The 26007-nt window shown below is 40.7% G+C and overlaps 1 protein-coding gene across 1 annotated transcript in view; it reads left to right on the top strand.

The window, feature by feature from the left end:
- Nucleotides 1–3746: 3746 nt before the first annotated feature.
- Nucleotides 3747–26007, top strand: part of Ryr3 (ryanodine receptor 3) — a 517407-nt gene continuing 495146 nt past the window's right edge. The window contains exon 1 of the mRNA XM_058584663.1: nucleotides 3747–3878. Within this exon, the coding sequence (XP_058440646.1) occupies nucleotides 3828–3878 (51 nt within the window). The 5' untranslated portion in view covers nucleotides 3747–3827. The remainder of the gene's footprint in view (nucleotides 3879–26007) is intronic.

The raw sequence follows: 26007 nt of genomic DNA, 5'->3' as shown, positions 1-26007 counted from the left end.
CAGGAAAATGTTTCCTGAAATCAGAGGCATTGTGTGTGTGTGTGTGTGTGTGTGTGTGTGTGTGTGTGAGTAAGGCCTCATAAAAAGTCAAAAGAGAATGGAACTTAAGGAGAGGCAGGAACACAAACATACCCAATGTTTAAGAGCTGTCTTGGGATTTTATACTGAGCACTTTTATAAGATATTCTGCTAAACAGTTTATAATCACTAAGTCATTTCATCCTTAAAATAATCTTGAGAAGTAGGTATTTTCATCCCCATTTTCCAGAAGATGAAACAGGCTCTGAGAATTTAAATTACTTGCTCACTGTATCATACATCCTTAAATGGTATAGTATAGTCTTATCCAGGAGTCCAACCCTCCTCCTGCTGATGTCAAAGCTGGTGCTCTACACAATGGCGGGAGCCTAAGTTCATGGTTAATCAGAGGCTGACCTGGAGGCAAATGCAAATGAGATGTGATGCCATGCCAATGGTGGCTTAATCTGTTGCTTTAACATATTGTTCCAGCTGGAGGCTCTTTGAAGATGAATCAGCTCAATGGATGCCACATGGAGAAAGCATGCTTCTCCCAGGCTTCTGCAGGTGTGCTCAGCTTGCCTTCAGCTCTACTATGACACATTGGCTGTGAAACCCCCTGGGACAGAGCCCCCTCTTTGAGTGGTTTAGATTTAGTGAATGTTAATTTTGACCTTATAATGCAATCTTTCTATATTAAGATATCAGGAAAGAAGGAGGAGGCAGAGAAGGTGGAAGAGAAGGAGAAAGAAGACATTTCCATGTGTTCAGCTTTAGGGAGTTATGGGTAACTTTGGATCCTTGCCTGTATTAAGTAGTTGTGGTGTTTGTGGCTTTTTGTGAGAGAGAGATAAAATATCATCATCATCAGAAGAGTATTTTCCATGTACTTGTCCCCCCTCAATGAAGAAAGAAATTAGAATTCAAACTTTTTGGTATGGTTTCCAAGTCTTTGGGGCAAAGACATGTAATAACTTAGTAGTTTATTGTAAAGATCATGAAAACTAATGATAATCTTTTTAAACATTAAAAAAGAGACTACTGTAAAGTATGTATGCCATCTTTCCTATTGGCACCAAATCAAAAACAGGTATACTTTTAGAAGTTATTTCTATTCATGGGGTTTATTGGTGACAATATCTTCTTGCCTGATCACCTGTAAAATAACTTCATGATTTAAACACCTGAACAGAAAGCACAGAAAGGAATTTTTTGTTGTTCTTGCTATTTTGTTTTTTGCTAATGGACAAATAAATAAATCTTCAGTCAATATATGGATAGTATTTTTGTGTATTGCAAGATATTAAAAATGATGCTAGCTAGCAGAGTCAGCTACCTCATCTCTACAATTCTTTCCATCATTGCCTTTTATACTTTCCCCAGGTGGAACTTGAGTCAATGCAGACCAAAGCCATGAGAGCAATTAACTAGAGAAATGCATTTTCAGCAAATGGATGACTCCTATAGTTAGGAGGGAGAGTGAAATGATATAGAAGATAGATTCAGTGTTGTGTAGAGTTTAATGTATCTCCAAAAATATAGGTGAAGGCTGTCTATCAAATATGATCTCATAGCTTCTGTGTCCCCAAGTGTGATGGGTGCTCTCTAGTTACCAAACGTAAGACTGCTCCTTCTTCTATGGCTAAATGAACAAAGATTTATGAGGCTCTTAGCCAGAGTGAAAGGGCCAGGGTCTGTGGCTAGCAAATAGAGTGAAGCTAACTGGTCCTCTGGGAATTGAATCCACAACCCTGGCCTCATTAACACCATCTGGGCAATTGGCCACCATGAATAATAAAGCATAGCCAATTTCATAATTATATAACTGTGGCCATTTTTCATTAGTATTTTGAAGCTATATCAATTTTATTGGTAAAGTACATCTAAAAGGCCCTTTTATGTGAGAAAATCCTCAGGACCAATACGACAAGAAACTACCAGAGGAGAAAATAAATACATGAATTTTATTTCAATAATCAAACTTCAAGCCTTTCAAAGCCACATAAAGCATTGAAAAGCTAACAATGAATAATTTCTAGTTTGGCCACATAGACTTGTTACTAGAATATTTTCAGCTGCTGTTGATATTGGCTCCAAAGTGCCCCAACATTCAAATGCTCTGCTTTCATGGATGACTTTGAACAACTTAAGCATTCCAAGGGTATTTTATTGCTCTTCATTGAAGTCCTAATAAGGGTTGATAGTTTTCCCCAGGGGGCTAGAATTCTAGGAAGCTGCTTTTCCCCCTCCCCCTCTCAAAATGCTGTCTTGTTTCCACTGGTGGAGACAAGAAAAATCTTTAGTTGAAAGAAAAGAAAAATGAATGGTGGGTCATGGAGGCCAGCATGACAGGTGCCTTCCAATATGTGAAGTGCCACAATGTACCCAGGGTTTGACTCCTCCAGGAAGGCTTTAGGAGGTAGGTTCAAGATATAGCCTCTAGAAGTAAGTAGTTTGGGTAGACAAAAGCACATTTTTCTTGGCATTTCTGAGTCTAGCAGAAAATGGGAAACTGCAGCTCAAGAAAAAGGTCTTAAGACAGAACCAAGAGATGGAGGTCATTCACAAGGAGGCTAAAATTGTGAACATATTCGGAGTTCCCAGTTTCTTCTGCCACCATCAACCTAGAATTGCCACCTTCTGATATGCTTTCCATCCTGTCCACATCTCTTTCCAGTGACCCTTTTGAACATTTCCCTTGCAGGGGAGATTTTGACCAACGGACAGAAGGGGGCACCCTGCACCCTTAGCCTTATAAGGACCCATCTGACAGTCCCCAAACGCTAGAAAACTACCTAAGCAAGGTGGGATGTCGGCAACCTCCCAAGGACCTGGAAGAGGAACTCTGTGTGAACTGCCCTTTGCTCTTTTAGAGTCCACAGGCTGGCCCTCTAAAATGTCGAGTAAGATTATGAGTGCGCAGAGGAAGGATTCCGATGCCACTGATCTTCCAACTGAAGATAGAATGGGAACCCCTAGAAATTCCCTGGGGTACAAAGAGAAATTACTGCAATCCCGCATAATCGAGGGGTTTGGTAGAGTGTACTTATTGGATTTTGAAGAAGGGAAAGAATTCTCTTAAGGTGCAGAAAGGGCTATCCAGGGAGTTACAAACTTTGTTATGAATGAACAGTCACACTCTCAGCACCGCTGTGTCCTAAAAACCATGGCACACCCATCTCAGCCTTACATGGCTGGGGGTCTGACCCAAGGCATTCGAGTCCGAATCAATTCTTTCCCGAGCTCTCTCTCTCCCCCCGACACACACACACACACACACACACACACACTCAAAGTGGGCAAAATGAGGTTGGTGACAGTCCGGGCGCACTGGAGCTAAGCAAGTGGCCTTTGTTTGTGAATTGGAGCAGTGTAGGGGACATCCTCCCGTCGCCGCGGGGCGCGCGCCTCAGCTAAGGGTGCGGTGAGGGGGAGGCCCCACCGAGCCAACCCGTGTCCCTCGCGCTGCCCTCAGCCCACCCCACGCGCCCAGCGCTGCGCTCTCCGCGGAGTCCGTGGCTGCAGCGCACTAGGCTGGGGCGAGAGGCGAGAGGGGTGGGCGGGCTGCTTGGTTGGCGTTGGCGCTCTGCAGTGCAGTGGAGTGTTAGCCCAGCTCCCTATATGGTCGGGGATTAGCTCCGCGCTGCTGAGGCTGAGCCAGGAGCCGGAGGAGGAGGAGGAGGAGGAGGAGGAAGAGAAGGAGGAGGGGGAGGAGAAGAAAGAGCGCAGCAGCAGTCGGCGCACGCCGAGCTGCTGCCGGGGAAAGCAGAGGCGCCAGAGGCTGGAGCACCGCCGACGCCTGGAGAGTCATGGCCGAAGGCGGAGAAGGAGGAGAGGATGAGATCCAGTTCCTGCGGACTGTGAGTCTCCGCGGTGGGGGCGAGTCGGCCGGCAGGTGGGGAGGAGCGCAGAGCCGGGCGAGGAGGGGCTGCGCTGCGCCGCGAGGCCGGGTGCCCAGCGCGCTCTCCGAGCTCGGGGGCTGCAGAGGCGGACCAGTCACCTACCCTCGGAGCGGCGAGGGGCTGCATGGGAAGGGGCAGCTTCTCCTGCCTTTCCTTCGTTCTCTAGGGTCCCTCCCATCCCAGACCCCCACCCTGTACTGCTCGCTTTCCGGGCAACTCGCTACTTGGTCTGAAACCTTTGATGCCCAAACTTCAAGCTGGGATTGGCTTGTGGTTGCCCTGACCTAGAAGATCAGAGGTACCCCAGAGTCGGCCCTGGTCACCTCCACACTCTACCCCAGCCCCCTTCCTTGGAGGCACCCGCACGCAATGGGGAACTGCAAGGAAGGAGCCTGAGGGACAGGGGCAGGGGCGAGAGTGGGTAGTTGGGTCGCGAACCGGGCTCAGGTGCTTGGTCCCGGTCCTAGGAGCTCTCTGAAGGAAATTTATAAATTTATCCATCGCTGCCCCTCTCTTGTTATGCCTCAAACCGGCAAGTGCTGCTAGAACCTTATTTGACCGACCGCCCAGTGTGCAAGAGCCTTGGCCTCTGTTCCCCGCCCGCCAGCCCCGCAGGATGGGAAACCCCGGTCTACAGCTCCGCGTCACTCAGGTCCTCTCCCTGGCACTGGAGGGCAATGCTCCGCCCCAGAATTGGGGGCGGGGGGCGAAATCTCTTGCAGCCTATCAACCTTGCCCCTTAGGGATTAATATAAAGACTTTCAAGGTGGACGACCACCCAGAGGGATGGGGGGCATTGGGACGCTTCCTAGAGCTGATTTCAGCCTCGTGACCTTGAGCTTGTCACATAATCTAACCTACCTAGCCTCAGTTTCCTCATGTGTAATATGGAGAAAACATAACTGGCATTTTAGGGGTGATAATAGTTAAATAAAATAGTGAACATTATGTTTTTTTAAACTGTAAATTGTTTTATAAGAACTAGGTAATTTTATATGAGCTGTTTAGCTCTCATGAATTAGAATGAAATTCTCTCCCTCTCTCAAGTTCACCCTTCTCTCTTCTGACCTGGTCATTCAAGATCACAACTTAGAGCTCTTGTCTATCTTTTGGAACATGCCCTTATTGAAGTGATTACTTTCAGTTCCCTTCAGTTTTTCTCCCAAATATGGTTCCTTTGTCAAGGCTGGGGCTTGGGTCTTATTGGGGGAGATTGTGAAGGACCCTTTACTCTCCTAATACTACTTAAAGGCCAGAGAATTCATCACTTCCTCCTGGGTCTGATCTGCAAATGTAGTCTCCATCCTCATCTCTTACACTGCGCACAAAATGGTCCTACACTCACAACTCATCACAACCTTTTGTAAAGCAGCCTGTACCTCCCAGAGCCCTGTGGAATCCTTTGGCTCTTCCTCCAACAGGTGTCCTCAGTATTGAATGGGTGGCTGTTCCCTTCCTGCTTTGTCCCTCCTCAATCAGTGAATTTTTTCTACTTATTTGTCATCTTCCGGGCACCAATGATGAAGAAATTCGGACAGATTGGAGGGCATCTTGGAATAGATAACCCAGAGAGTTTAGACTTAGAAACCTGGTGGTTTTCTTGAGATCTGCATCTTCACCTGTTTCTCTTGGCGTCTATGGCCATCTTCCCTCTCCATCGGAAGTGTAAATGTTTTTTGTCTACCTGTAGCCATGGCTTTTTGTAGCTGTGGTTCTTAAACTTTGTGTCGGATGCTTCTGGCCCCAAAGATCTGAGTAGATGAACCTCTTTTAAAGCCCATTTAGGACCCCTTGTGTGATTCAAGGACCCATGTTAAGAACTCTATTGCAGAATGCTGCAGGATAGCTAAAGCAACCATGGGGTCAGTGACTTCATATGTGACATTATTGATTCTTTTCTTTCTTGTAATTGCCTGAAGGGTGTGTGTGTGTGTGTGTATGTGTGTGTGTGTGTGTGTTTTGATGTATTTCTCAGTTCTATACCCTATGCAATAGTTTAACTTCCTCATCTTTGGTGTACTAGGGAGAAAATAGGGGATGAAACTAAAGCATAGGCAATCAAATGACTTGGCTAGGTTGCCCAGAAAGTTTCTGATAATTGTCCTTATGTAATGTTAATTAAACCCCCCACTGGAGCCTGGCAGTGAGCAGTACTCCAGAGGTTATAGTCTTAAGAATATACTGAGAACGGCAGCTTTCTGAACTTGACTCTCTTTCTGAACTTGACTCATCTATGAATTAGACAAAATGATTTATTGGAATTTTATTATCATAAGCTTTCAAACTGCAAAGAATTTTGATGCTATCTTGCTGCTTTTAAGGGAGCTAGGAATCACTGGGTTATGCTAGCAGTGGGATTTTCTCACCTGTGAATATGCCTGGGTTAGAAAAGGTGTTTCATTTTGAATTTACTTACCTCTATTTGGAGTTTCTTTCTTTTCCCCAAACAACATCTTCTAAAGCATTTTGGCCATATATGAGTCATATAATGCTTCCTCATCCTAGCATTGTCCTAGACCAGAAGCTGGCTATTTGACAATGGAATAGAATTATATCTTTGCAGCAGTGAACTTTACAGGATTGCTATCCCTAAAAGCAGAGGCTTTTAAAAACCTACTTTAAAAAAATGGGCCACAAAACATCATTGTGTCAAGGATTCTAATCAAATTTTTGGTGACTGTGGTATCAGGTGTATAATGATAGTGCCCCACAAATGAAAGCAGCTAGAATTATTGATGGCAAGCATTGAGAAATACTGCAGTAATCACTGTAGGTGCATGTGGTGTGGCTGGAGACACTTCCTTGGTGGTGGTGTTCATCTTGGTTATATTCTTTGATGGTTTGGAAGCCCACTGTCTCCAAAGCAGGGGACATGTCCCAAACAAGTGGCTTGGAAGCATAAGCATATTTGTACCCCAAACCTTAGGAAGGTGGTAGAAAACTGCAACCCTCTTCTGGCCTTCTGAAATCACTAACAGTCTTGATTGCCAAGGAGAGAGTCAGACAGAAGGAAGATGGAAGAATCATCTTTAAGAAAGAACTGTCCCTCCTGCTGCTGTTGGCAGTGGCATCATCCTGCCTTCCAATTGCTCTTGCTGACGTAGCCAGTGTCACTGACGTGGCTCCAAAGCTGCTCAGAAGCAGATAAACCTGCCAGCCACTGATCTGAAAGCAAGAAGTTATGGTGAGAAGAGCGACAATTATCCTATCTTCAGACAGGCTGTGGCACGCCTGGCACCACACCCTGCTTTTGGAGTTGACAGGGAGATGTTATCCCCCCATGTTTCCCCTTAGACTACAGTATCCATTTACAAAACAAAACTCCAAGCCTTTGCTGATTTTTCTGAGACACCCCAGTCTTCTCCTTGCCAACCCCCTTTCCACAAAGGTAATTACAACAACCCAGAGTGAGATAGACATTTGTTTCTGTTAGTTTCAATTAAAGATTGGTCCTAGATGGCCTAATTTAGCCCTCCCTGTAGAAAGTTGTTCTCCGTCACCTATATTTTCAGATCTTGTGGAACAAGAGAAGGCGCTTGAGCTGAAAGTCAAGGACTATTCCCTTTATCTGGGATTCCTGCCTTCGGGGCACCTCAGACAAATCCCTGAATTTGAGCTGGGGCACTACTGTAAGCTCATATCCTTTTAGAGCACGTTGTCCCAGGTTGGAGTGACAATGAACTTTTACCTGGTGGTTTATAGATTCCTGCTTGCTTCTCCTCTCAGCAGAGTCCATTTATGTAACAGCAGTGTGGTGCCTGCACTTTGTAGCTTTTCCACAGGGAGCTAAGAGGGAGGGGAGGGCAAGAGTGACTTGTTCCCCTAGGCACAGCCGTTCAGGGTGCTGGTGAGTAGTAATGGAGAAAGTGCTGGAATGCTGACCCCGTCACCCAGGTGTGCTCAGCCAAGCTGAACAGGGGATCTCTTGCTGAATTAGTTTTAATGGTTAAAATGACTAAATATTCGCACTGTCTGGGCCTCCCAAGGTCACTTCAGGGCTTCCCACCTTTGCTGTCTCTCCTCCTTTGGTTTCTCAGAGCTGATCTGGTTTAAGACCCATATCAGTGGTGCACCTACTGCACCAAGAGAAGCTGGGTCCTTTTTCCAAAGAAGTGAAGTTGACTGGGAAAGTCTGCAACCGCCATGGGAGTGGTGGCTCATACTCGCTAAGGCCTGGTTTCCAGGACCAGGACTGTCTTAAGGATTTGAAGCTGCTGAGCTCATCTTGGGGAAGGAAGTGATGATGACCACAAGCTTGGAAATATTTGGAATGTGCTGTGACCCACTACAAAAGGAGTGAGACCTGCCTCAAGTCTGCAATTGAAAGACGTGTGGCTGATGCCCCTGCATATTTTTTCTTATGCTAACATGATTATTAAGCAACGAAGAGCATAGTTAAGTGAAATGCTTTTTAAACGATTTTTAATTTCTTTTCTAATGTTAGTTTAAAGGAAAGACACATCTCTCTAGATCCTTGGGGCTGATCTGCGGGGGTGGGGTGGGGATGTTGGAAAAGTGTAGGAGGAATTTATCTGGACAACAAAAATCCCTGATGATTATGTTTAAAGGATTTGTATTTTAATAGGTTTTATAATATATACATTTATTTGCCTCTTTGCTTGTTTTGTGATCATTTATTTTCTCTCCTTGGGAAGGACTTTTTATTTCTTACTTTGATTTTGTCTTTATATTACTACTTAAATAATTAAAAAGCCACTGATTCCATCGTTTTCTCATTGACTTGGCATCCTTCTGACTGATTTGTATTAATCTCTTGTGTAAGGCTAGGAGGCCTTGTGTCTGAAGAATGCAATACTGTATGTATCTCATTTCCCTCAATTCTACATCCATATAAACCCTTCTAAATTAGCTCCATCCTTAAAGCTGCCCTTAATGCAAGATTTATCCAGTAGGAGAAGATTCCTGAATAAGATATTTGAACTTAGAGGAATTCTTATTTCTAGCACTAGCTCACTATGACCTTGAACAAGTCACTTAAGAAAATCGAGATTTTGTTTCTACTTCTGCATATAGAGAGACCCTACCTTAAGTGTCATGAGAGGCAACAGTAATTCCAAAAATGCCCCAAATGAGAGAAGAAGGTGTGTTTCACAGAGTATTGTCATTGTGTCTGTGTCTGCATAGGAAAACGACCCTGCTTATGATTGTCTCTTGTTGCAAAAGCACCACAGTTGCCCCTGTCCCTAACATCATCTCCATCCAGTATTGGTCTCACCCCAGTAACTCAGGGCCAGCTTGACTGAAATGAACCCCACTTTTCTCAAGCGATTAGTATAGAGGACATGAGAACGCAAGTCGGCCAGTGTGATGGTCTTCAGGCAGGCAGGTGGGCTCCCAGGATTATAGCCTCTAGCAGAATATTTAGTTATTTTCTGTCTTCCCAGAAAATTGCCAGAGCTACTGTTTCCCAAAGGATCACCTTTTCTTATTGAATCCCATAGCTCTTCCTTTCAAAGCTATCCCTCCTGTTCCCCCTCCACTCTCTTTATGAGCCCATTCTTCCTTTTCTTTAGAGCATTGGTAACCAGCTTCCTTATAAAACCAACCAGCTTTTCCTCCCAGGGATTTCATTGCTTTACTTGCATCTGCTCAGGGAGTGGGGCCTTTGAAAAGCTCTTTTGGCTGCACCTGGATGAAGCAGATGCTTCTGTGGTGGGGAACTCAGCCCGCACTGATGCTGCAGGAGGTGGTCTCCGGGGAGCCAGGTTGGGTCTTCCATGCCTCAGGCTGGTGTCCTCTTGGCCAGTCTCTTGTTTGGGGTATTTTAGGGACAAAGACATTTCCAGCCACTGCAGTTTCCCTTGGTTCAGTGAGTTTTACCATCATAGCACCTCTTCAGTGCAGAGCCAGGGAAGAAAAAGTGCTGGCACCTCAGCCCTGATCCTGCCACAGGGATGAGTCTCCTGAGGTGCCAGGATGATTTTTTTTTCTCCTCCATATGTCATATCTGATTTCAGGTTGCTAGAAAACAAAGTTCAGGCCAGTTCTGAGACTGATGATACAGTATTCCAAGACAAAGGAGCTGTATCTCCAGTCCTTCCATGCAGTTTTTTTCCCTTCTGTAGCTCAGAGTGTATTGCTGACTCCACAGTCATATACAGGACTAGTGTCCTTTAATAGGGGAACACAGCTCACCAATGGGAGGCATGAAATACCAGATCCTCTTTTTTCACTTTCCATCTTCCCAGGCAGTGAAGTCCACATTGATTCCAAGTTCTCAGGCCTTACACAGGCTTGTCTTTAGGAAGTCTGGTTATCACTGCATTCCATGCCCAAGAAGAAGAAAAACCAACACTCTGTTCTAAAACCAGAGTACAATGAGATTCAGAAATTACACTCAACATGAGCCCTTCCCTCTGGGGTGACAGCTGCTTGCTGCTGCTTGCTTTAGAGTGCAAAGGAGGCAGAAGAGAGCTCTGGAGACAGCGCTGTTGCCGCTGATGCAGAATCTTGCAGGTCACCAACAGTTTTTGTACTGAGGTCAGTGTATAGATGGTTTTATGCTGTGGGAACCAGCCACTGATGAGCAGACAGGACAGCTGGGTGGAAAATGCAGAAATGAAAGTCTGGTTTGGTGTCATTGTCAACATGGGTAAGAAGTATATCTTTTTCCTTGGTCTGCCTTTGGAAGAGGCATTGCCTCAAGAAATCCCCTCTACTGAAAAACCAAACTGTAAAATTGTTAACTCAGCAGGAACCATTAATGATTAGCATCATTAACAGCTGAGTAGAGCCAGTTCCTAAAGGAATAGGAATTGAACCAGAGGAAGATGGAAGTACTTTAGAGCATTGCTGAGAGGGACAAGCTTGAAGGTACACTACATTGGTTCTTGGAGAACCCTGAGTAGGAGCTGAAGCATCAGGGACCAGGAGTGTGGCTGAGGGTGAGAGTATAGACTTCATCTTTATTTAGATCTTTGAGTGGAGGAAAGGAAGCTTGAACTACCTGGATGCATTCTTTGCAGCCAGGACTGATGCTAATATGTACTTTCTTTTAGACAGTTCAGAAACAGAGACAACATTGAAGAAAAAGAGTATCTCTGCTTTTTATAAGATGAGGTATCTCTGTATCAAAGTAAGAACTAAGATGTCATTTTCCTGAAGTAGAAATGTGTTCAACTCTCAAAACCCTATTATTAGTTATCCTAACTATTAATGTATTTCTCCAAGTAAATAAATGCCCCAGAGTCCCTGGAACCAACTCAGAACAATTCCTATAGAAAACAAGGAGAGTGCTGAGGGGAGCTCCTGTCTCCCAACAGAGTAAGCAGGAAAAGCTCTTCCTGGAAGGTAAAAGTCCTTGTACCCCATCAGTGACGAGGCTTGGCACCACCTCTCTGACAATTTCACAGTCGAGTTCTCTAATGAGCTTAAGCAGAGAGAGCTAGTCAGTGGGGCTACAGGAAGAAATGGAAACTTCTCCATCAATGGCACATAAATGTCCACAGTATAAGAAGTATTGGTTGGAACTGCTGCGCTCTATGCCATGGACCAGATCCAGACTGTAAATAACACTAGGACAACAGCAAAGATCCAGTTGTCAACAACACCACATTGATCCAAGAGCTGAATCCAACAGATCAGGTGGAAATAGGGTGATGAGACCAGGATGAGGTTGAGCCTCTCATGAGTCCCTCATCTCAGCCACCAGGACACATGGCTATGGTTCTGAGCATTCCATGCTTCACCTTCAAGTCATCCTCTTTTGTCCAGGCTGACTTGAAGATGAGAAGGGTCCAGACGTGAGGCTGAGCATATTTCATCTCTGCAAGAGGCATTTTAGGAGAGAAAATGGAACACACCAGTCAAATGGATAAAGTCAGAGCTAAAGCATTTGTTGTATTCTGCAGTATTTCTAGTGCCAGACACCTGTAGGACTGTCTGCTTTTTCCTCAGTTTTAGTTCACCCATTTATAAAGGCATGGAAATGATGCTTCCATTTCAGGGATGTCTGGAAGGGACTCCAAGTCTCCTCCAGGAGAACTAGATCTTATATACATGGAAGGAGTGGCTTGGACTAATAGTTGCCTGATTGCCTTAAAAAGTCCTGTTATGATTTAGATATGAGCTGTTCCCCAAAAAGCTCATGTGCAAGACAATACAAGAATGTTCAGAGGTGAAATTATTAAATTAAGAGAGTTCATAACCTAATTGGTGGGTTAATCCACTGATATGGATTAACTGGGTAGGTACCATAGGCAGGTAGGAGATGGATTTAGGAGGTAGGTCACTGAAGGCTCGTCTTTGGGATTTATATTTTGTCCCTGGTAAGCAGTACTCTCTCTCTGCTTCCTGGTTGCCATGTTCTGAGCTGCTTTCTTCCACTATGCACTTCTGACATGATGTTCTCCCTCACCTTGGGCCCAGAGCTATGGAGTCAGCCAACCATGGAGTGAACCTCTGAAACCAGGAGCCAAAATAAACTTTTCCTCCTCTAATTGTTCTTGTCAGGACTTTGGTCACGACACAAAGCTGACTAAAACAGGTTCCTAACACCCTAAGGCATGAGTCATACATTACAAATATCAGAAAAATAGGGGTCTTAAATTTGGTCTGTTCCAAGTAGATTTAAACGATTCCTCCTGTAGATTGAAGGAATCACAAACTTAAACACTGTAGGATATCAAGCAGGTAGCTAAATATGTGAACCAGGCTTTATTTGCAAAGAAAGGCAGGCCTGTTCTACACATTCAAATAAAAAATTCTCAGCACTGCCAGTCCAGCTAAACACATCTGCAGCAGGATTCTGAGCTGCCTGGCAGTTTGCAGCTGCAGCTGAACCCTCAGAATCTGTTTGAATGAATGCATTCCCTAAAATGCATGAATATTTTTTATGATTAGGATCAGCTTCACAATGCCCATTAAGGTCCTTGGATGAAAATGTCAACATAAAAGACAATGTATCACATATTACAGTGTATAAAAGAGGGATTGGCAGACAGATTAATAGGTTTAATAAATGATAGACATTTCATCAAAATGAATTCAGATTTTTCTACCCTTAAACATCCTTTAAAATTGTCCTATAGCTAAAGACATTTTGAAATTTTAAATAAGCAGGGTATCCATTCAACATTTATTGACCAACTACTACTCTCCACCTGGCCCCAAATAAGTTTTTTGAGTACATGATGAACAGGACATCTTAATGTTAGATACTTCTGGTAGCTCAGGGTTAAGAGAGAGCTTGTTCTTTTTTTGAATTAATAAGGACATCAGTCACTCCAGAGGAATTTATAATAATTAGCTTTTTCAAGCTTCCATGATAAAAACAGTTTCTTGTTAAAATGTATGACCTTGGGGAAGTTTCTTTAACTCTGTACCTGTTTCCTCATGTGTTAAATGAGGGTAATAACAGTGCCTGTTGCAAAAGGTTCTTATGAGGATTAAATGAGTTAATCCATGTAAGGTGATTGGAACACTGCCCAGCAGACAGTAAGTCCTCAATAAATATTAGTTATTAATATTGTCTCAACAAACAATGTAAACATTGACGTTAGTCCTACTAGCTATTACAAATGTCATTGCTCTTTCATTTTACACTTAGAAAGTATGAAGAGACAATCCCCTGTGACTATTCAATAGATTTGATTCCTAATATTCTGCATAACTATAAATATAAGCAGGCTTTGTGAACGGAGGTGTGCCTGTTTGTTTGGGACCTCAGGAGTACAGATTGGCAGAACAGTTTTCAGAAGGTCTATTTTGCAAAGCCTCTTGATGAAAAAGCCAATCCCTCCCCACTAGCAAGTTGTAATTACCCATATCAAAGAATGGGCAACATGATTTGAAGAATCCTCAACCCCAAAAATCTCATTGTCTTGTTTGGGAAGGTTTGTCTATTTTGTTTGTTTGTTTGCTTGTCCAGCCTATATTTTAAGTGTAGAAATTTGCCTCTGTGGGATTTCCAACAACATAAGATCATCCTACTATAAGGATCTGGCCATTCACCTTCTCTGATCCCTTCTCTTATCTAAGAATAGAAAGAATGAACCTAAATTTAAGTTTGATTCTTGTGTCCCCTACTGCCCTCCCATGAGGGGCCCTGCTGGGGGCAGTGGTCTGAACCTCTGATTCATGCTCCCTCTTCTTCATCTAACATGATTCTCATCTTTGTCCTCTCTGCTTTCCATGGAACTAAGGTGGATAATGTTGATTATTTAACCATGTGAAGAATTTTTCCTTCCCTGGATGGAGTAGATGTTTCCTACACTCCTTTAGGACAGACAGGTGCATAGGAAGTCTAGACATGTGGGCAGGCTGATGGTGCCTTATTTTTGTTAGGTTAGAGTCCCCTAATTGGCTATTTATTTCACTCATAAAGCTGGCCCCAACAACTAGAAGCTTAATCAGGCTAAGTAGATGGGAAATTTAATTTTAAAGAATTATAGCAACATTTCTTCAAATAACAGAGAATGGGTAGGTTTTTGATTTCCTTAATGAAAGGAGACTTCTTGTGGTACTGAATCTGGGTGTTTCATTAAGTATCAATAACTTTCATTTGAGTTATGAATAGAAAAGCAAACTACATGGATGAGCTATTTTACCTATTCTAGCCTCAGTTTACTAATCTACAGAATGGTGAAAATTATAATTAACTCACAGTGAGGTGTCAGAATGAAGTGAATGGATCCTAAGATTATGCAGACCCTATTTTATGAGTTTGCTGCCTGTTTCCTCCCAACATCTGGTAATAAATGGCATTTGCATATATTGTCAGAGGGTACTGTATAAAGTATTAAATACTATAAAGATGTCACACATTCATTGCTACAGTTTCAAACATTCATTACTACCCCAAAATTCATTTGTTGGAAACTTAATCCCCAAATTCATATGTTAATGGAATTTGGTGGGGAGCCTTTTGGAGGTAATTATGGTTAGATGAGGTCATGAGGTTTGAGTCCTCATAATTAGATTACTGACTTAAGAAGAAGAAGAAGAGGAAGAAAGATAGAGTTTAAATGCTCCCTCTATGACTTGTGAGTGCTCACTTACCTCTTTGCAATCTTATAAAACAGCACAAAGACTCTCTTTAGAAGCTAGTATCACAATCTGGGAACTTCTAACCTCCAGAATTGTGGGCCAAGTCGGTGTCTATTGTTGATAATTTAGTCAGTCTATGGTGTACTTTTAAAGTAGCAGAAAACAAACTAAGATGTATTTTAGCACTTGGATAAATTGATATCTGATTACATATGTATAGAACTCAGTATTCTAATTAAATAGATTTTTAGATCAAAGTTATTCTGACATTTATTTTTATACACAAATATTGTACTGGCTCATAATTAGGCAGGATTGTACACAATTCCCATGAATGACTATAATTAGTATAAGTTTTGCCTAGCCAGAACATTGATTTTTTTTTTCATTGACTGTCCTATTTCTTTCTCTCCTATTACAAATTTTAAAGTTGAAGGTTTCTCTGGTGCCACATGCCATTTTCAGATCACTGTTGTATCTGTATCAGTACAGCTTTCACATGCAGTCTCCAAAATGAATGGTAAAGACCATAAGGTAGGATAGACCCAAATGTGAATTTTGGATTTGTTACTTACCTGATCTCTAAAATGAGGATATTAAGAATTTTTCAAGCTTACAGAGCTATAGTGAGCAGCACAGGACCTGGCTCATTCTATGCATACATTGCCTTCTGTGCTACCATACATGATGTGGTACATAATACACACTTTAGTGGTAGATCCTACACCCAGTGCCTGGGGATTCCTTTGCCAGGGTGCAGAACCCATGCTCCACCCAGGTTTTTATGAACCACTTGGGATCCTGAAGCAGCTGTTCTTCAATGGTATGGGACTGTTTGGGGGGCAGAAGATGTGCTAAAACTGTTTGTTTACTACGATTTCTAACTCAATTAATTGGGAACAAAATCTAAATAACTCTCCCACCTGCACCCTGGAAGCCTTAGCCAAATAAAAACCTGCGCATATATGTATGTTTGTGCTTGATTTCATGAATATACGAAGGTTGTGGTCCCAAGTCACGCTTTTAATAAGCAACAGAAACCTGTGCTTGACTTTCAGCTGTTTGGTAGGTGATGACAAATATTTGGACTGGTCCCAAGGCCCTGCTTGAGTCTCTGGCTGTGCTAAGGCCCTGCTGGTTCACATCTTGGTGAGGCCTCCAGAATACACAAAAGAGGTCAAATAGATCACAAGGCCAAAGAGGCTCCTAGATCTTATCTATAAATTGCCTAGATTAAATGAAAATTTAAAAGCATGTTGATTGTGGTTTTTAGAGTAAAGAAGATTTAATGCTAACCCCTGCTAACCCCTCTATAATCCATAGGTTAGGTATAATATATTATTGAGTATAATGAGGTATTTTTTCAATGTCTACTAAGCTAAGACAAAATTAATAACTTTCTAAAGAGCTTTAAGACATTTACAGCTAGGTAAAGAGCCCTGGCAATCATTTGTTAATTTATTCAACAAACATTTGTTGAGTACTTATTATGTAAAGGGCATGTTTAGGGATTGAGGAAAATTTAAAGTTGAGCAAGACACATAATCCTATTTTCAAGAATCTAAAGTATAGTCAGAGAGTTAGATATCTGAAGAACTAATGATAAAGCCATGCAAAATGTGTTAAATAAATGTAAAAGGCTTTTCCCCCCACTACCCAGAATTGAACCTAGGGGTGCTCTACCACTGAGTCACATCCCCACCCTTTTTATTTTGAAACAGGGTCTCACTAAGTTGCCTGGGGCCTTGCTGTGTTGCCACAGCTGACCTTGAACTTGCAATTCTTCTGCCTCAGCCTCCAGGTAAACATAAAAGTTATATACCATAGAAGAAATAGTTGGGTCACTAGGGAGTCAGGAAAGATTTGAAAAGAGGCAGATTTTATACTGTGTTTGTAGATTGCAAATGGGGTTGAAAGGGCATTTGAGACAGAAGGATCATCATAAAGAAAAACCTGGAGGAGGGTTAGTATGTGTCATGTTTGAGGAAGTATGCAGACTTCTAGGGAAGAAAGAGATAAAACTAAAAAAAAAAACTATTTTGGGAGCAAATCAAGATTATTTGGCTTCAATTTTTTAGTTAATGGAGAACCAGTTAACATAAATACAATTTAATCTAAAAATTCCCAAACATACATGGCTACATGGTTTTGATAAAGTAGACTATGTAGATTATGTAAGAATGCTTTTTGTATTGTTTTCTTCTACTCTTATATCTGATGCTTTAAGAAACTAGGCAGATCTTTAAGTAAAAATGTAGATCATTGTATAAGGAGGTTGATTCATAGTGGGGTAGGGAGGGGGAGCATGGGATGAATAGATGAACTCTAGATAGGGAGGGGGGTGGGAAGAGAAGGGAGGGGGCATGGGGTTAGAAATGATGGTGGAATGTGAAGAATATTTTTATCCAAAGTACAGGTATGAAGACACGAAAATGTGTGAATATACTTTGTATACAACCAGAGATATGAAAAATTGTGCTCTATATGAATAATAAGAATTGTAATGCATTCCGCTGTCATATATAAATAAAAAAAATAATTTAAAAAAATGTAGATCATTGGAGCAATTGTAACTATAAAAACTGGATTTGAGAGGTCTTAGGCTATTAGTGAAAAAGAACCTCCACTGATGGAGAACTGGCCTTGTCCCATAATGGAAATGAAAGAGTCTCAGGTTGCGCTGAAACTTTTCTTCATGGAATGAGAACTGCTCTGTAGCTCTAGACGATGATTCACCTTGGCTCAGACCAAGGGGTTTAAGGTGACTGAAAAAGAAGCAGGCATTTCAAGTACATGCTTGAAGGGCTGTAGCCCTACTAAAGGCCTTGCCGAGGGCTCTGGCTGTTGAAAGCTCCAGCAGTATCCCTCATGTCTCAAAATGTTGAACTAATATGACTCCTACACCCCTGCAGAAGTCACCACAGATGGGGCACAATCCCTCTTAAGGTCACTAGTGCTAATGCAGTGTAACTCCTTGAATACACATTTCAGATCTCTCTACCTGACTCTTTGAACCTACCATTTGGTCACATCTAGTAGTGAGGAAAAATAGTCAGTCAGAATTCAAATCAACACATTCAAATCGTTATACCTTTAGTAGAGAATATAACTGGAAAGTGATTTTCACTATTGCTTTATAATCTCAATAATCTGGTGCTTCATGATGGTGCGCAGATTTGTTTCATGGTTTCCTTTTTTTTCCCAGCAGGTTGTCTCCTGAGAAACATTGGGTTGGAGACAAGTTGCTTTTTCTTTTTTTCTTTAGTTTTATTTCTCCCAGTTCCTGTCAATGCTAAAAATTCAGGCATACAGTGACCTAGTGGTTACTTCATTTCTCATTCTTCATTTCTGCCAGATCACATTGCTTAGGCTAGATATTCAGCAAGTATAGCTTTGGACCCTCTTCCTCCAAGGGTAAGCTTTACCTAATTACTGAAGAAAAAGGACTCCACATTTGGAAATTACAGGCTCTGTTCTGAATAGGCAATGCGAACTTCTACATCCAAAATTTTTAAAAAGATGCGCGTGCGTTCATGAATATGTGTGTCTTAGGTTTAGTCGGGATTTTTATTATCGTTTTTTTCTGATTTGTCCCCAAGCCAACACGGCACTTGGGCTACAGCATTTGCAAGATAAACATATGTTGAGCAATCTAGTAAACATAAATGGAAGAAAAGAGAGGAACATAAGTTTATTTGAAATCTGATGCCTATATTTCAACTAAACTCTACATCTGGTGTCTACTTGTGTAGTATTATCAATTCCCCTGTATGGGTGTGAGCACAGCTCTGCTTACAAATATCCTTATCTTCTGAAGAGCTTTATCTATCCCTTTCAAAACTTATTATTATTGCCTTGTGCTTAATTAAGAGGACCACCTATCATAGCTTCTTTTACCTAAGTTTCATTTGTCCCTTCTCAGATTATTTTTCTCAGGTCTGAGGTCCCAAGCAGCCTTCCAGATGAACCCTTTCTGTGTCACTAATCTATATGGGTCATCGAAGTGGCTCCATGTCACAAAAGCACTGTGCTTTTGTTAAGAACTTCATTATACTTCTGGGAACATCAGACATAAGCAATTAAAATGCACATATTTCCTGTATTTTAGCTAAGATTGATCTGCAAACTTCCTTTCCAGCTGTTGCAGAGGTGCATCTTGGACTTTGGTTTTGTGGATCTAGTGTTGTCATTTAAAATGAATCTCTTTGCAGCTTTTTAATAAGCCCAGATTTGGCATTCATTTGCACGTCTAAACCTGTTCCAGTACTTTATTTCTCCTCCTCCTTCTCATGCTTGTTTATTCTCTCTTCCTTCATTCCTTGCTTGCTTTTTCTTTTTTTTTCATTTTTTTAAATTTATATATGACAGCGGAATGCATTACGATTCTTATTACGCATATAGAGCACAATTTTTCATATCTCTGGTTGTATACAAAATATATTCACATTAATTCGTGTCTTCATACCTGTGCTTTGGATAATAATGATCATCATATTCCACCATCATTTTTAACCACATGATCCCTCCCTTCCCCTCCAACCCCCTGCCCAATCTAGAGTTCATCTATTTCTCCCATGCTCCCTCTCCCTATCCCATTATGAATCAGCTTCCTTATATCAAAGAAAACAGTCATCATTTGAGTTTTTGGGATTGGCTAACTTCACTTAACATTATCTCCTCTAACTCCATACATTTACTTGCAAATGCCATGATTTTATTCTCTTTTATTGCTGAATAATATCCCATTGTATATATATGCCACATTTTTTTTATCCATTCATCTATTGAAGGGCATCTAGGTTGGTCCCAGAGTTTAGCTATTGTGAATTGTGCTGCTATAAACATTGATGTGGCTGTGTCCCTGTAGTATGCTGTTTTTAAGTCTTTGGGTATAGACCGAGGAGAAGGACAGCTGGGTCAAATGGTGGTTCTATTCCCAATTTTCCAAGAAATCTCCATACTCCTTTCCATATTGGCTGCCCCAATTTGCAGTCCCACAGCAGTGTATGAGTGTAGCTTTTCCCCTACATCCTCGCCAACACTTATTGTTGTTTGTATGCATAATAGGTGCCATTCTGATTGGAGTGAGGTGAAATCTGAGAGTGATTTTTATTTGCATTTCTCTAATTGCTAGCTTTTTCGGGTTTCTCTTTCTCTCTCTCTCTCTCTCTCTCTCTCTCACACACACACACACATATGCACACCTGCTTTCTTCTTCTTCCCCTTTTCCTCCTTCTCCTCCCCTTCCCTTGCTCTCTCCCCACCCCCTACATTTTCAGCTACTTTCTCCTTCTTTCTTACTTTCTCTGGAACCATCATGTACATACAAGTAAAGCTTAGCCCTAGAGTAAGAAGATATGCCAGAAGGGTTCCATCTAAAGGAAACTTAAGGTCAAAGTAGCAACAGTTGCTCCCTGTTCATTGGCTTTCTGTAGTTGTCCATCAACTGGTCTGCAAGCCTGGGGACTATCTCCTGATTCCTCTTCTTTCTTACCCCTCCATTCATCTCCTGACTTAGAACAGATTTCTGGAGGATGCCTCAGGAACATGGACTTTCAAACTCTTACCCATTTGTTGCATATTAAGAACTGGTATGTAATTCTAAGCTGAATTTCTGTGTGTGGGTCAACATCATATATTCATCTCTGTCTCCTAAGAAACAAAAATGTTCCTGTCCCCAGAGAAGTCACTTACTGAGGAACATGAGGATTGCTAATGAAAATTTTGAGAGATATATCTAAAAACTGGAAAGTCAGGCTTGAGATATACCAGGGGAATACATGTCTCAAACTGATGATCTATGTAGAGTTTTAAAGTTCATTATGCTGTTCAGTGAGTGAAGAATTGATGGGGACAAAAGGAAATTGATGTTCCCAAAAGGCTCTTTGTATCACATTCATTTGGTTGGTGTGTGAAGTGTTTCACTTTGGAGCATTATCATCAGAAGTACCAGGATTCAATACATGCTAGGAACTCCCACTACACCAGGGAATTCTCCCCAGTTCTCAAGATTCTCAATATTTTTTTAACAATGAAATCTTTTTGCCATCATAACATTATCTATGCTTACAGTTGGACAAACGATAATCTATTTTTTATTCAACACCAATCCATAGGACTGGCCTATGTTCCATATAAACAGCCCACAAGATAGTGATCACTTGCAAGAGACTCTAGTCTGTATTGCATGTATTGCATCAACCACTGAGCCACATCCCCACATCTCCACAGATAGTTATCATTGTATGTGCCTGTGGTAATGTAATGCCAAGAAAGAGATAATCATCATTCTCCAGGAATGGAGCCCAAGTTTGGGAATTTGGAAGGCAATGGTTGGTAGGTCAGCAGTGCAGCACAGATCTGAAAAGGGGAGTAATCCAGGAAGAAAGCACAAATCCTGAAAGATCTTAGAGGGCAGTCTTTCTACACAGGCTTGGGACACTGTGGCCCTATAGCAGTCACAAGTCAAGCCAGTCAGTTTGTCCTGTGTTACATTCTGCGGAGGCACCATCATGACCAATAACCTCATGAGTGACTGAATTCAGGGTGGTGATTCTTTTTTTTTTTAATATATTTTTTTTTATTTTTTAGTTTTCGGTGGACACAACATTTTTGTTTGTATGTGGTGCTGAGGATCGAACCCGGGCCGCACGCATGCCAGGCAAGCGCGCTACCGCTTGAGCCACATCCCCAGCCCAAGGGGTGGTGATTCTTGATGGCTTCAATTTCAGGGTACATTTATTTTCTTTCTTTCTTTCTTTCTTTCTTTCTTTCTTTCTTTCTTTCTTTCTTTCTTTCTTTCTTTCTTTCTTTCTTTCTTTTTCTTTCTTCTCCTCCTCCTCCTCTTTCTCCTTCCTCTTCTTCTTCTTTTGGTTTAGGGGATTGAATCCAGAGGTACTCAACCACTGAGCCACATCCCCACATCTCCAGCCCTTTTATTTTTTATTTTTTTATTTTGAGACAGGGACTTTGTAGGTTGCTTAGGGCCTCTCTAATTTGCTGAGGCTAGCTTTGAACTTGTGATCCTCCTGCCTCAGATTCCTGAGCAGCTGGGATTAAAGGCATGCACCACCACACCTGGCTTCTTTTCTGTTGTTTTTTTTTTAATTTTAAACTCATTATATATATATATATATTATAATGGATATTATATATATAATATCTATTTAGTTGTTGATGGACCTTTATTTAACTTATTTATATGTGGTGCTGAGAATTGAATCCGGTACCTCACATATGCTAGGCAAGTGCTCTACCACTAGTTACAATCCCAGCCCTTTTCTATGTTTTTAAAAGAAGTAATAGTTAAAATTTATTGAGCTTTACTATATTCCAGTAGGGGCCCATTTTTTTATCCTAAATAATTGTAGTACCCCTTTTTGTGGGTTCTATTGTTTCCCGTTTAACAAGCAAACTTACCCATTCTTCTTATTTATGCCTTCTGTTTTTTTACTAGAACTTACACTAAAACAGAAGGGTAGTTTCTTTGTTTTTGTTATCTGTCCTTGTTACCCACCCCCCCACTTTTTGAAGTAGTCTCCTCACTATAGTTGCCATAATGGTCTTTTTTTATTGTCCAGCTTCTCTCCCACAAACTGTATGTTCTAACCCACAATATTGCTCAAAGCTAGCTCATCTGCAGAGATCTTTATCTGATGTTCTAACCTTTTCTACTCTTTTCCTCCTCCAAAATTTACCTCTCCATTGTTCCCTCACAACACAATTCGGTTTGGCATCTTGTTAGTACTTTTATGAATTAATTTGAATTAGAATATTGAAGACTGACAGATACTGTGTTCCCAAAATAGTTTTGTTTTAAAATCGTCATCAATGTTTTAATCCACATAACTGAATCTCAGGCATGGTAGTACAAGAATTGCTTAGGTGATAGCTGCAATGAAGTATAATTACTTGGAGCCATCCTACCCCCAAGACTCTTCATCAGTCTTATGGATATGGGGATATAGCTCTGAGGTAGAGAACCTGCCTAGCATGCATGAGGCCCTTGAGTTCAACCCCTGGCACCACAAAAGCAAACCCCAAATATTTCAAAACCCCCAAATGGTAGAATGAATTTAAATGCAATGAAATATTAGTTTTCACAGGATTTTCTCTTTAAAAAAAAAAACACCCTCATTTAGCTGTGGTTTGTAGTCTCAACTTTGCCATTAGTTCCACAAACTTGGTCTGTTGTTCATTCATCTCTAAAATGAATGCTTTATAAATGCAGAGGCCCTCGCCTCATTTCCAGGTACCTGCTTTCTGCAGGAGCAGTGTGCTTAAGTGACAGTCTTCTTCACAGTTATGTGAGCAGAGTTGAGAGAATCTATTTTAAAGGCTGATTTTCAGAATAGAGCCTCCTCATCCTACTGAATATGTTTTAATAATTCAAGTTAACTTCTTTTTAGATAAATGTACTTTGGATCTTTCAGAATAATAATTTCTTAAAATTGATTCATTCTCTTTCATATACTAATTTAAAATGTTCTTGATGCCTCAGCACTTTAGGATATATTCACATAGTTAAGAAGGTAAAATAACCTGCCCTTAAATTCATTTCCCCTATTATAGCTACTTAATTTACTGATTTTCTTATAAGGTAGAACACTAGCTAATTCTCCTTTCTAGGGGGATGAACTGAAGCATAGTCTGATTTAATTAAGTAATTTTGGGTAGCAAATTAGTTGTTTAACTAGAAATAGACTCATAGTTTCCTTGTTTCACTTAGTAATAAAAATGCTCCCAGCCATTCTGTTGAGAGATAGATAGATACACACACACACACACACACACACACACACACACACACACTTATATGTTAAATGCTGAGAGATAATAAGATATTCAGTAGTCTTTGAATCTTCTTCAATAATCTTTGAAGAAGGAGAAACTATATAGGATATTTTCAGACAAAACAAACCTGAGAAATTTGCCACCAACAAAACTAAGTAATATAATTTAGGTTGACCTTGGTGGTGTAAACATGCAATCTTAATGACTTCCCAGGAGAGAAGGGAGGCTGAAGTAGGAGAATCCCATATTTGAGACCAACCTCAGCAATTTAGTGAGGCCCTCAGCAACTTAGTGAGACCCTGTCTAAGAATAAAAAGGGCTAGGGATATAGCTCAGTGGTAAAGCACCCCTGGGTTTCATCTCCGGTACAAAAAAAAAAAAATTAGAAATAAAAGTGATCTCAGAAAGATGTTCTAAAAAAGAAGAAATGGCTAAAACAAAGTTAAATTAAAACACAATGATAAACAATTCTATATAAAACAATAGCAAATATATTTATAAATTGGGGAATTAAATACATAATCAGTATGTATTCAAAGTTCTGGATAATAATCACATGTAAATAACATGAAAATAGGGATGTATTTGATGATAAGGAATTCTTTTTTAATATTTTTTTTTAGTTGTTGATGTATATTTATCTATTTATTTATTTATTTGTGGTGTTGAGAATCAAACCTAGTGCCTCACACATGTCAGACAAGCACTCCACCACTGAGCCACAACCCCAGCCTTGATAATAAAGAATTCTTAAGCACTTTTATTATTCTAGAAAAGTAAAGATAATAATACATTGATACTTTAAGATAAATATGCAAATTAAAACATCTAGAGTAGCCTCAAAGAAGGGAAGGAGCAACAGGAACAAAGGAAGGAAGGAAAGAGAAAGAAAGAAAGAGTATATGCCTTTAAAGTAAGTAAAGGAGAAAAGTGTAGTGGGGAAATTTCAATGTAAAAGAAGAAAAAAAAAAGGAAGAAGTGGAAAGTGTATAATCAAGTGGGCAAATATGCAGATGCCATAATGACTGGTGAACCTAATGGACATACTCTCCAATGAGAGCTAGAGATTCTCAGAGTAGATTTACAAACAAACAGCAGAAACTTTAAACAAAAACATTATTAGAAATGAATAGGAAAAATTCTTATCTTCCTGAGAGGGTCAGTTCACCAGGAAGTTACTAAAGGTTTAATTGGTATGTGTTTGAAGACATAAAGGAGAAATGGTCAGTGCTGCAGGAGTTTATAAATCTTCCCTTTAGTGGGAGATGTTAACACTTTTCTCAGTAATTCCTTGGTCAAACAGAAAATCAATAAAGATGTAAAAGAGTTTAAAGGTACAGTTAATAAGAGACTACATCCAACAGTTACAAAATAAAACTGTTTTCAAGAACATATAAAAAAATTGGTCATGTGATAGACCAGAAATAAAATTTCTGAATGTTTTAGACAATTAGTATTATACTAATTAAACTAATCACAAAACAATTTAGATTAGAAGTCGGTTATAAAAAAGATACCTTGATAAAGTTTCATGTTTAGAAATTTGAAAAAAAATCACACTTTCAAGTGACCTTAAATAATCTTCACAAATCAAAGAAATTATACCATGTAATCAAAAACACCAAGCTCAGAGGAATTATGAAAATACTGTACAGCAAAATTTGTAAGACATAGTTCAAGTAATAGAGGAAAATCTTAAAGCAATACCCTTACAGCAACAGTTGGCAACGTTTTTTTGTGAAGGAACAGATAGCAAATTTCACTACTGTGATTACTCTGTTCCATCTACTCAGCTTTGTAATTCTAGCCCCCGAACAGCCAAAGACATCAGGACAAAGAATGGGCTCAACTGTGTTCCAATAAAACTTTATTTACAGAGACAATGAGTGAAAAGAGGAGCAAAAAGCAGCATGAACTGGCCAGGGCACAGCATGTGGCACTCAGGCAGGTTCACTCTGCGAGGTCTTTAGCCAAGTCTGAAAGCAGAGCATGATCCCATGATCCCACACAGGCGGCCCATGCAAGAGACAGAAGGAAAAAGGTGTTGGTGGAGCTTAAAATGCCTGTAAGATTTGTGTTGCAAACCAAAAGACAAATAAAATGTCTGGAACTCTGAAAAAGACTGATATAGAAAAGGATCCACCAGTAAGCAGCATGAGGAATAAAGATTATGTAATCAATGCATCAGATTTAATAGGTAAGAGATTATGAATCACTTTATGCCATTAATTTTTTAAATATCTTTATTTTGCTTATTTACTTTTTTAAATGTGGTACTGAGGCTCAA

This window comes from Marmota monax, unplaced genomic scaffold, assembly GCF_021218885.2.
Source record: "Marmota monax isolate L192 unplaced genomic scaffold, Marmota_monax_Labrador192_F-V1.1 WCK01_AAM20220418_F8-fsc00001, whole genome shotgun sequence".
NCBI lineage: Eukaryota > Metazoa > Chordata > Mammalia > Rodentia > Sciuridae > Marmota > Marmota monax.
Note: the sequence above shows the minus strand (reverse complement) of the source record. Positions and strands in the feature narration are given on the sequence as shown.